Below are 12,961 nucleotides of genomic sequence, written 5' to 3'. Positions count from 1 at the left end.
CTATTGAAAGCCGAATTGTAAGTTATAAATTTGTCATAATTTATGCGACTATATAAAATTGCCTGAAGGTGGTATGGGCTGCTGTGTCATTCTTCGCATCGCCGCTGCTTGGGCTGCTGCATTCGGAAATCGTCCACCGCCTCCAACGGTCTGCTGCATCATTTGTGCTTGCATAAGCTGCGCCTGCGACGCCTTGTATTCTGGCGGCGGGGGACGCGCTCCGCCCATGTGTTGCTGTTGCTGCTGCATTGCTTGTGCTCGCATCATTTGCTGTTGCTGCAAGAACTTTGCTTGACTTATATTCATTGGTGGTCCACCGTTGGGACCAGCACCCATCATCATAGCAGCCGCAGATGAGTTTGGTACATTAGGACCATTCTGATGTGACATATTGCTGCCTGTCATCATACCGCCCATTTGGTTTGGTCCACTCATGCCTCCCATGCCTATCTGTGAACCTGGTCCGCTCGGCCCCATAGCATTCATGCCGGGTGGAAGCACATTCGGACCACTGTGTACGTTACTACCAATCACGTTTGACTGCGGAGCGCTCGACTGCTGTTGCTGCTGGCCCATGAGATTGTTAGCACCGCCTGTATTGTTCGTCCCGTTAGTATTGTTATTGTTAGGCCCGTTGGAGCCCACTGGCGAACCCACATTTGTCGAAGTTACCTGCGCCAAGGCAGCGGCTGCAGCTGCGGCTGCCGCTGCTTGGGCCTGAGCTTGCGACTGGCGCTGGCGCATGTTGGACGGCATCTGTTGATTTTGCTGCGCTTGCTGCTGTGCCTGCTGTTGCTGCTGCTGTTGTTGTTGTTGTGCCTGCTGTTGTTGGGTGAAGCTCATTGATTGTGTTTGCGAAATAGAGAAGCCGTCTGAGGTACCTGCGAAAAATGCAAAAGACATACATACATACAATAAAAAAATATGCTTATCATGGATGTTCTCAGGTTGTGGCACTCACCATTTCCGTGATTGATATTTGGATTTGGTTGCTGTTGAGACTGTTGCGATTGTTGTTGCTGTTGCGGATTCTGAGTATTTTGCTGTTGCTGCTGGCCGTGTTGCTGTTGCGCGCCATGCCCTTGCTGTTGCGTTCCTGGCCCATGGGTCTGTTGTTGCTGCTGATTGAAAAATTGCACGGCCTGTTGCGCAGCCACCGAGACATTGCTCTTCATGTCCCCAGTCAAATGGAGATGTTGACCAGTCGAGACCTAACATAAAAAAATAAGGTCTAATTACTCGTTTTATTCAATTAAGACACCAAAAATTGTCCGATTGAGAATTTAAAATGATTTTAGATTGATGGTATGTTTAACTCTTTCATTTAGTTTGTACATTATATTGGACATCAGAAAACCGTTTTTACGTTCACATTGAAGCATCTTTAGTTGCTACAATGAAATGGCGCGATGAAACTAAATTAGATATATTTTACGTTTAATTCGGTTGGATTTTCGATTTTGTGCTCAATAGAAGTCATATTAAAAATGCCAATTGCTGGTATAGAAAAAAGGCAGAAGACGAAGTAATTTGAGCCGAAAAGCTAGTAGACAGTTTTCCCTGCATTGAAATGAATGCAACACACACGCACACAATAATGTTATTAATCGGTTATGTTCGGGAGTGTACGAGAGTTATGCGAATTTTCCGTTGTCGGCATCTTCGTGAGCCTACATTCATTCATACATACATGTATGTATGGATACTCATTTACTGTGGGTGGTCCATAAGGACACGGCAAAAATGTGATTGCGTGGTTACAGTTTTTCTCAGTTGGAAAATAGGCAAGAACCTTACGAGGTAATAAAAGTTTTCTTTCAGTTTTTATTACTAAAATTGTTATCATGATTAAAGTTATCTATTAGTAACCCAGAAGATAATTTATGTAGGCCTTCTTAAGTAAAACCATAATAACAGGCCTACCCAAGAAGGGCTGAAAGAAGTGCTTCCTTTCATGCCTTCTAGCATCCGTTTACAATTTACGCGAATGCATAAATTTATATTATTTAGCATTGCAAATGAACTTCAATAAACATTTTAAGTGGCAACAACACATATTTGATATAAGCCTTAAGCAAATACTTCAAATATGTATGATTTTTATAAATTAAAGAATCGAAAGGAGAAAGGAATGTAGAGTGGATGGCCTCTTGACTCTCAGGAAGGCCTTTCGGAAGGGATTTTAACTCCTGAAATTATCTACTGGGAAAGCACAAAATGAACTCCATCGCTTCTGCCTTACTAAAATAATTTGTAAAATACTTAATATACCGCCGAACTACTCCGACCGATTGCTTTACATTCTATGCACTTTATTTGGCAAAGCGGCATAGAAGTTGTCTGATACCAAATGTACATTCTGAATTCCCACTGTCATAAGGGGGCCATGGCCTTTGTTAAAGTAAGTGAAATCCGGCAGGAAAGTGGTGAGGGCCGCTGGGTGAATAGTAAGTTGCTGGAAAGGCATTATTACGTTCTTCTAGTTTTCACTGGGTTATTGCAAGTCGAGACTGCCATTACTCTCTTTTTTACTTTCACATAAAAATTATTTATTTTGTCATTCGAACCGAAACGAAGAGAAGAGCAAGTGTTTCAAGTTAAAATCGCGGAAAGTGCAGAGGCGAATGAAGCATATTTCTCATTTGGTGGAGAAATGTCATAAATCGAAAATGCGAAAAAAACAGCTCCAACTGTTTAACTCTGGATTTTCGACTTGAAACGAAAATAAATAACCAAAAAATATGTAAATTATTTCGTCAAATTAAGTTCAGTCCATGATAAAAATATAGCAAGGTAGAACCGTTCTCTCAATTTGTCGGCCATGATTTTTTTTGAAGTTTGCCAACATTTTAAAATCATATAAAATTTAAAATAAAAAAATTAAATTGTTCGAAATTGTTGTTGCTTGAGATTGAAAATGAAAATGTGTGTGTGTGAGTTTGTGAGTAAATTTAAAAATTAAATTGTTTGGAAACGTCAAGAATTTTAAAAGTGACTCTCAGCGGTTCTACCTTACTATATTTTTATCATGGTTCACATGGACAACAAAGCTATCATTAAGACTTAATTTGGTTTCTTTTTAATCAAATTTGAAATTTTGAAAAATGTTGAGTATGCAGTTTTGTAGCCCATAAAATTTTAGTAGGATAAAGAGCAAATTTCAAGACGCTAGAAATTCGCCTTGATTTTTATACATTTTTTTTTTTGCTGACGATGCTGGTCATTTTCTTCCATATAAAAAGTAATTTTGAGCATGGTCGAGAATACTTTATATGGAAGAAAAGGCACAACACCGTCAGCCAAAAAAATTATTAAAAATCAACGTGCTTTTCTATTTCCACTTTGACCTGCTAAAATTTAATGAACATATCTAAATTTTTTCGAAAAATTCTGAGTAGAAAATTTTACATTTTTCAGGGGATTTTGGTAAAATTTGTTAAATTTAATAATTTTTGTACAAAGTTGGAATTGTGGATTTATATGGTGCTTGTTACATAATACGCTAGACTTTTATAAAAAAATATGAAACATCGAATAAACAAAGAAATATATATATAAAGTTTCTATTATATCTTCCGTCACTGTATGTATCTACATTAGGGTGGTCCAAAAATGCATGTAAAAAAAGTATAAGTCGGAATTTTTATGCTCTCACCCCCCAAGATCTATATCGAATCTTTTATATCGAAAAAAGTATACAACAATTTTTTTATTTTGAAATCAAAAAATATTTAGAGGTCGCTCAAAGAGCTCAAAGTTTTCCATGAATTTTTGTATGGGAAAAAAACACTTTTCGTAGAAATACTATAGAACTCTTGAAAATCAATGTCTTTCGATCGGAGGACTCAGGTTCTCTTCAGAAGATTTCCAATAATAATACCCAATAATTTTTTTAACCATTTTTGGCAAATAATCCCGGGATTTTCGAAACTTAAAAAAGACCGGGATCCTAACATTCCTATTACATACACCCTCATTATGAACTACCATATGATGACGATAAGCGCTTGTAACCGTTTTGTTTTAAATCAGTTTTCGTATTATCATTTTGATACGCCCGACAGATGTGATATTGTGAATGACAGCGATTACTGACAATTTGAGGAAGCAACTGTTATTTCATAAATACGAGTAATGAAATAAAATAGAAAGGAAAATTATCATAGAAAACTAACAACTCTACTTATTATACTATAAACGCTTGCCGTCAGATTTTTTTCGATACGAGTTCAATTCGTAAAGTGGGATGACGGAATGTAAACGTTTATCGTGTATCGTAAAAATTCCTAATAGGGGAATAAATTGCGTTCGCTTAAGCATATACCACAATCCACACCCAGAATTCTTCACATTGTCATATGTACAGACATCTCCATACATATCGCACACTAAATCAAAAACAATCACAACTCGAAAGTTTTTCAAATTTGGTTTTTATCCATAAAACAGTTCACGAACCTTATACATATCTAGGTCTGCCAAAATTTCCTCTTCGGCACCGTCTTATTTAACGAGAAAACTGCTATTAATACTGCATCAGCATATTTTTGCCCTCTTGAGCATTTGGGATTTTTTGAGTTGTGGCTGTTGTTTTTCATTTAGGGTGCGATATGTACTATGTATATATGTACATTAGAGTGGTCGAAAATTGCATGTGAAAAAGTAAAGTCGGAATTTTAATGCCGCCACCCTCTAGGATTGTTCTATACCAAAAAAAAAAAAATAAAAAAATGTTAAATAAACAATTGGGTATTAATACTGGAAGTCTCCTGAAGAGAACACAGCGCTTGGTGTGGGTCAGGGACTAACCGCTCTATACACCCTGAACAGATGAAAATAGATACGAATCATCAGCAGTGGTTGCTGCATTTTACTCACGCAGATTTTGAGAGAAGAGAAATGTTAAGAGGAGAGACCGCAGGAACAGGTGTGAGATGGAAAGAGCGAAACACGATTGCAGATTGAACTCACGAATGGAGCGAAGCAGCGAGGATATTATGTTCGTAAAGCTAATCTAAGGATGTAAATTTGTACATACATACATTCATGCGTACACAGTTTGATATACATACATACATAAGTGCACTTTCCCTACAGAAAATGCAACTAATCCGGGATGACGACGGCATCAATCGCACAGGGACATTCGACTAATACCACTTTAGATCTCATTATATGGAATGAACTATGAAGCCAGCAGTCGCCTTATTTATGTGTGTATGTACCGGAATTTCAAATTTTTTGAGCAGTGTGGCTAAGGACTTCATCAATATTTATTCATAATTGATATACATAGTTATATATAATCGCCCTTTAGTAAAAAAGTGGTTTTACAAGAAATTTTAGGAAAATGGGGGTGGTGGTTTGAAAAACCACTTTTTTGCTAAAGACCGATTGTACATATATATCAATATTGATGATTTCGTTAGACACAGAGCTCTAAAAATCTTAAATTCCGGTACATACACACATATAAATTCAAGGCCGTATTTAAGAAAAGTCGCTTAACTTCGACAATTTTCGTGCGATTGCTATAAATGAGGTGTATCAGTTTATTTGAAAATAGACTTAATTTTAGATAGTACTCCATATTTTGGAATTATAAAAATTATCGATGGTCAAAATTAAAAAAAAATTAAGAGAAATATGGGTCTTTTTTTACTTTTCCCGATAAAAAATCCCAACAAGCCTATAGCCCAGTAAAATTAGATAAATTTGGTAGGAAAATTGAAATAAAAAGGTAACAGCGATTTTTTGATGCAGTTTACTTCTATTTGACACGTAGATCATGGATCCACAGTCTTGCCCCTAAATTTCATTTGGCAACATTCCGCCATCTTGGATTTAATTTTTTTTGTGGATATTTTCCAATTTGCAAGCTTATTTTGCATTTTTCGTAAAAAATGGTTTCATACAAATATGTAGAGAATTTAATGTCCCACATTTACGATATAGAATGTTTTTTAAAAACAGCATTTTTTATCGTAAAAAATTAGCAAAAACTGCTAAAAAGTTATATATTGTCACGGTTTGCGCCATTTTTGGCAATTTCTGTTGAAAATACATAACATGTTGAAATTCCAAGGTTGTAGAGAATTTCATTCTCTAAAACTTTTGTGGCAACATTTTTTTGTACGACGCTTAGATCACGGCCGGGAACGCGATACACATAGCGATGTACGGGATGCGCCGTAAAAACGGCGAAAACCGTGATAATGTAAATTTTTTCGTGGTTTTTGCTAATTTTTTACAATAAAAAATGCTATTTTGAAAAAACCTTTTATATAACATATGTGGGAAATTAAATTCTCTACATATTTGTATATACCCATTTTTTACGAAAAATGCAAAATAAGCTTGCAAATCACAAAAACCAAAAAAAAAAAAAATTAAATCCAAGACGGCGGAATGTTGCCAAATGAAATTTAGGGGCAAGACTGTGGATCCATGATCTACGTGCCAAATAGAAGTAAACTGCCTCAAAAAATTGCTGTTAGAAATTTTTTTTAAGAAAAAGTCTAATTTTACTGGGCTACTAGTCCGACAATAGATTATTATATACCAGTTTAAAGGCCTATATATCTTCTTCTCAGATCATATTCGATTTGAAATCGAATCAAAAATAGTCATTCAAAAATTCATAAATCTAAAAAATCCTGTTTTCTGACCTAAATCGACAGGTCGCGACCTCTGAATGACCTTTAAAAAATCTGTAAAAATAGGCAATAATATTTCTCATAAAACCGAATAAAATTAGGGAGTAAGGTCTTGAGATTTCAAAAAAAAACATGAAAACTCATATTTGGATATAGGAAGTAAGGTAAATTAAAAACGCAACGTCTGCAGCAAGATTAACTAATGTACTTTTTTATTTCTTCCCGTTTATATTCAATTAAGGGCAAATTTACTAAGTTTTGAAACGTTTTTTTTCCTCCCCTGTAAATATCCTACAAATGGACTTAGCACTTTTCACTCTAAGCTAGTGATACAACTTTGTCCTCCAAAAATTATCAACATGATTACTTCTTTCAGAAATACATATATAGCATTGACACCATTAGGGAGTTCACGAGGTGTTGTATAATATCGTATTGTTGTATGTCGTAAACTTTAAACGGCTAAAACTATATTTAAGGAATTCGCAAGCTACGATAAAGGCTTTATAACAAAATTTCAAACCGTTAAAAGCTTTACGACATGCGACAATACGAAACCTTGTGAACCACCCAGTTAAGTTAAACTTTTGACGAATAAATTTAATCTTTTGGCAAATAAATTTAATCTTTTGGCAAATAAATTTGATCTTTTGGCAAATAAAATTAATCTTTTGACAAATAAAATTAATCTTTTCGCAAATAAATTTTACCTTTTGGCAAATAAAATTAAACTCTACTGTAGTACTAAACAGTGTTTGAAAAAGTAAAAAATTCACTACATAAAAAAACTGCTGTTGCTGTGCTAGGAAAGCATTTTTTTTACTTTTCACGCTTAGCTTTACTGCGCCAATATCAAGAGCTAACCTGCAGGATAGCTGAAATCTGTTTTTTTTTTTTTTTTATGTATGTTACCGCATAACTTTGGACCACGTCAACCGATTTCGATAATTCTGCATCGGAAAGGTAGTGTCTCAGAGGTGGTCCCATACTAATCTGGTTGAGATCCGATCAGTGGATCATGAGATATATATATATATATATCTCATGATCCACTGATCGGATCTCAACCAGATTAGTATGGGACCACCTCTGAGACACTACCTTTCCGATGCAGAATTATCGAAATCGGTTGACGTGGTCCAAAGTTATGCGGTAACATACATAAAAAAAAAATAAAAAAAAAGATTCCGACGAACTGATAACCTCCTCCTTTTTTGGAAGTCGGTTAATAACTAGCCGGTCACGGATGCGCGAGGCTTCGCCACGCTCTGATTTGTATTAGGGATGTTGCGAATGTGGAATTTTAGACATCTGCGGATGCGGATGCGAATGCGGATGTCAAGTATTTTTAAGAAACAATCAGAATCTGGCATAATGGCGAGATGGTTGTTTAAACAGCGCTTACAAGCCAAACCAGATGTGACAGGTTTTCTATAGCTTTTTAAAAAGAATTCTTCATTCTCATTCCTTTAGCTTTTTCAGAATTTGGGGAATCTGTAACTTCATCAGCGCTTTTGGATTTTAGTTTTCGTAATTAATTTTTACTGGTTTGAAAAATGTGTGCTTATAGCGAGCTAAATAGGTGGATATGGAAAATAAATTATTATTTTCCAGAAATGAAAATTTTGAACAAAATTCTGTTTTCAAAGTCATGTTTTTTTTATAAGCATTTTAATCTCAGAAAGTTACACAATTCTTATCTAATTAAAGGTCAGACCTATAGTTTTTTAATTATTTGAGCATCGATTCTCTTTATAGCTAGATATAGATAGATATAGCTAGATTTCTGCTAGAAATCCCTATTGAAGGAGCTTACCCTTTGACTTTAAATAGCAAAGAAGGGACAATTTTACCACAGAAGTTTTTAGCCAAGGATCCAATGTATATCCCTATGAAAAAAATATTTCCCGACAAGTTAACAAAATTAATGTTTTTAAAATTTTTACTAAAAATAAAATCCCCAAAGAGCCCCATTTGAAATTATTGAAACGAATATATGTATGTAACATCAAAAGCAAATCACGAAAATTTGCTTAAAAATTACATTGTACACTTTCTTCTTTTGGGTCTAGTAGATTTTTTAAGATTAGTCCAAAAAAATCATAATAAAGAAATAAACCAATTCAGGTATTTAAAGAACAGAAAAAAAATATTAAAGGACTAAGTCCTCTTTGACGTACGTTGAAGTAGAAACTTGTATGACTGCCCATTGATAGCTCGGTTATATAGCTTAAGAAANACATTTATTAATTAATGAATTTGTGAGAAATAAATTGTAAAACAAGTAATTTTTAGCAAAAAAAAACCGACTTCAACTCCCATATAAAAAAAAATATATATATATATATCTCATGATCCACTGATCGGATCTCAACCAGATTAGTATGGGACCACCTCTGAGACACTACCTTTCCGATGCAGAATTATCGAAATCGGTTGACGTGGTCCAAAGTTATGCGGTAACATACATAAAAAAAAAATAAAAAAAAAGATTCCGACGAACTGATAACCTCCTCCTTTTTTGGAAGTCGGTTAATAACTAGCCGGTCACGGATGCGCGAGGCTTCGCCACGCTCTGATTTGTATTAGGGATGTTGCGAATGTGGAATTTTAGACATCTGCGGATGCGGATGCGAATGCGGATGTCAAGTATTTTTAAGAAACAATCAGAATCTGGCATAATGGCGAGATGGTTGTTTAAACAGCGCTTACAAGCCAAACCAGATGTGACAGGTTTTCTATAGCTTTTTAAAAAGAATTCTTCATTCTCATTCCTTTAGCTTTTTCAGAATTTGGGGAATCTGTAACTTCATCAGCGCTTTTGGATTTTAGTTTTCGTAATTAATTTTTACTGGTTTGAAAAATGTGTGCTTATAGCGAGCTAAATAGGTGGATATGGAAAATAAATTATTATTTTCCAGAAATGAAAATTTTGAACAAAATTCTGTTTTCAAAGTCATGTTTTTTTTATAAGCATTTTAATCTCAGAAAGTTACACAATTCTTATCTAATTAAAGGTCAGACCTATAGTTTTTTAATTATTTGAGCATCGATTCTCTTTATAGCTAGATATAGATAGATATAGCTAGATTTCTGCTAGAAATCCCTATTGAAGGAGCTTACCCTTTGACTTTAAATAGCAAAGAAGGGACAATTTTACCACAGAAGTTTTTAGCCAAGGATCCAATGTATATCCCTATGAAAAAAATATTTCCCGACAAGTTAACAAAATTAATGTTTTTAAAATTTTTACTAAAAATAAAATCCCCAAAGAGCCCCATTTGAAATTATTGAAACGAATATATGTATGTAACATCAAAAGCAAATCACGAAAATTTGCTTAAAAATTACATTGTACACTTTCTTCTTTTGGGTCTAGTAGATTTTTTAAGATTAGTCCAAAAAAATCATAATAAAGAAATAAACCAATTCAGGTATTTAAAGAACAGAAAAAAAATATTAAAGGACTAAGTCCTCTTTGACGTACGTTGAAGTAGAAACTTGTATGACTGCCCATTGATAGCTCGGTTATATAGCTTAAGAAATAATATCTTTAAAGACATCTTTATCAAAGTTGATATTTATCAACCAGGACATCAGGACATTTGGCCAGTTTTGTTACACAAATATTCCTTCGATCACAGACAAAAATATTGGCTATAATTTGTCATATATACGTTTTATCGGTGCACTTGCACAACATTCGCATTCGCAAAAGCTCCGCATTGATTATTGCGAATGCGAAAGCGAATGCGAATGTTAAATTAATGCGGAAGCTCCGCGGTTGCGAATGCGAATATTGGCAACAACCCTGATATGTATGTAAAAGAAATCATATGTCATCATGTACTTCGTATGTCTTTCCTTTATACTATGTATAGAAGATAGTAATTTTAAATAGGTGGCAACCCTACTCAAAAAATTTGGAAGTTTTTGTACTTGCGAAGGCCATGCACTTTCATTTGGTATCTCATTTTTTTTATCCAACGGACGGTGAAGATCTTTTAGTTTTTAAACAGGTCGCAACCCTACTCGGAAAAATAATACATTATTACACGTCCTAAGCTAAGTCTTTTCATTTGACAGTGACGGTACAGAACTGATGCCTATGTTTATTATTTTTGAATATAGTAATTTTATTAAAAGGTTGCAACCCTATTAAAAAAAATATATTAGTGCTTTTCTAGAGGTCAACCCTTTTCATTTAACACCTCATCTTTTGTAATCCAACGAACGGTGCGGATCTTATAGTTTTTTAGACAGGTGGCAACCCTATTAAAATTCAAAGTAAAAAGCATGATACAAATATTTAAAGGTAAAACCGCTCGCTCAATTCGTCCGCCGTTGGGTTTTTTTTTATGTTTGCTAGCATTTTGAGTTTTCTCTCTCGAAATGCTTCTAATGTCAAAGAAATTCAAAATAAACAAATGAAAATTTATGATTTGAAATATTCATTTATTCAGAAGTTGAGAAAACTAAAACAATTCGAAACATGATACAAAAAAGAAGGTAGTTTCATTTAATGACATTCGTTGTTGCTGTTAACCATTTGACTTTTAATAAAATTATAACATTTCATTAAATTCATGCTACCTGATCACGAGCAGTAATATTTTTTTTTAAAGCAGAAGATTTCATCAGTCCACTCAAAGATGTCGAATATGATGAATCTGAAAATTAATGCAAAATGGGCTTGACGAATCTTTGTTTCAGAACGGATGAAGAAAGTGATTAAAATTATACTTATGCTAATTGCTTATCGGAGGGCGTTATGCGCAAGCCGAATTCAAGTTTTTTGCATACATTGGAAATTTTAAATTCGCAATTTGTTGAAGTTAATGGTGATACGCTAACCATAAAGCCTAATTTTTTGCAAAATCTGATGAGAAATTTAAAAGTAAATTTTCACGAATTTCATTAGGAATCACGAATTTCATGTGAACAAATATTTCCAAAAATTATAAAGCAAAACAAAAATAATTTTTCCCAATTTGTTTTTGTTTTGCGTGTTAATTTATTCACTTGGAATTGGCGATTATAAAAAGATTTATTTGGAAAGAGCATTCATTAGAATCTGATTTTTAAATCGCAAGATTGCATTCAAAATAAGAAAATGAAAAAATGACAACATAATGATCTCGTGATTTTTATTATAAAATAAAAAGAACAATTTCAATGAAGTCTCCTTTAACATTACACATTTTATATACTTTTAATAAAAAAAAGGTGCGAACCATGTAAGTTAAAAAATTACCAAGCACTGATAATGATTTTTGATTTGAAATATTATTAAATAAATTATATAAATAGGCAATCATGTTTCCTTTACACCCCTTTTACGGCTAAACTGTACTTCTAAGGTATAAACAATTATATATCATTAGAAATGTATTTTGATGCTGATGTGCAGGCAATTTTTAAAATTTCAAATTAGTTTAAAATAGAGCGAAAAAATCAATTCAAAAGTCACACCAATACCAATGCCATACATGTACATGGATGAAGATGAATATGAAGATAAGGATAAAGATAACTTATCTTAACTTAACCCCTTAACTTAACTTAACTCACCTCAGCTCATCTCACCTCCGCTTAAAAACTTACTCCACCTGACTTCGCTACACATTAATTCACCACACCTTAACTCCCCACACCAAAATCCGCCACTACTTCACTCCCCACACCTAAATCCACCACACTTCAATTCACCGCACCTTAACTCACCACATCTTAACTCACCACACCTTAATCTACCACACCTTAATTCACCACACCTCAACTTTCTCACCACACCTTACTTCACCACACCTCAACTCACCACAACTAAATTCACCACACCTCTTAAGACCACCACACCTGAATTCATAACACCGTAACTCCCACACCCAATTCCACCACACTGCAACTCACCACACCCAATTTCAACACATGACATGAAATCACTAAAGAAACACTGTAAAGAAAAAGAGGAAGGAAAATTTAACTACCTAACCTAATAACAATGGCGGGGGTAAATACGTAAATGGAGAAAAGAATGAAGATATAGATCAGGATAAAGGAAAAGATAAATATGAAGACGAAGGTGAATATGAAGATGAAGATGAAGATGAAGAAGAAGATGAAGATAAAGATGAAGATGAAGATGAAGATGAAGATGAAGATGAAGATGAAGATGAAGATGAATATGAACATGAACATGAACATGAAAATGAACAGGAACATGAACTTGAACATGAACATGAACATGAACATGAAAATGAACATGAACATGAACATGAACATGAAAATGAGCATGAACATGAACT

The 12,961-nt window shown here is 34.2% G+C and overlaps 2 protein-coding genes across 14 annotated transcripts in view; one reads left to right on the top strand and one right to left on the bottom strand.

The window, feature by feature from the left end:
* The window catches only part of mam (neurogenic protein mastermind), a 193,709-nt gene that overhangs the window by 1,516 nt on the left and 179,232 nt on the right, over positions 1–12,961 (bottom strand). For all 13 annotated transcript variants that reach the window (XM_017616273.1, XM_017616293.1, XM_017616298.1 and 10 more), the window contains 2 exons: positions 962–1,211; positions 63–881 (listed from right to left, as the gene is read on the bottom strand). In XM_017616273.1, coding sequence (XP_017471762.1) covers positions 63–881; positions 962–1,211 — 1,069 coding nt within the window. The remainder of the gene's footprint in view (positions 1–62; positions 882–961; positions 1,212–12,961) is intronic.
* LOC108363256 (uncharacterized) overlaps positions 1–12,961 on the top strand; it is a 175,805-nt gene that overhangs the window by 136,210 nt on the left and 26,634 nt on the right. The gene's annotated exons all lie outside the window — the stretch shown is intronic.

Source organism: Rhagoletis zephyria, unplaced genomic scaffold (assembly GCF_001687245.7).
Source record: "Rhagoletis zephyria isolate East Lansing unplaced genomic scaffold, Rhagoletis_zephyria_1.1 Rzeph_scaffold_00025, whole genome shotgun sequence".
Taxonomy (NCBI): Eukaryota; Metazoa; Arthropoda; class Insecta; order Diptera; family Tephritidae; genus Rhagoletis; species Rhagoletis zephyria.
This window is presented reverse-complemented; position numbering and strand designations above follow the sequence as displayed.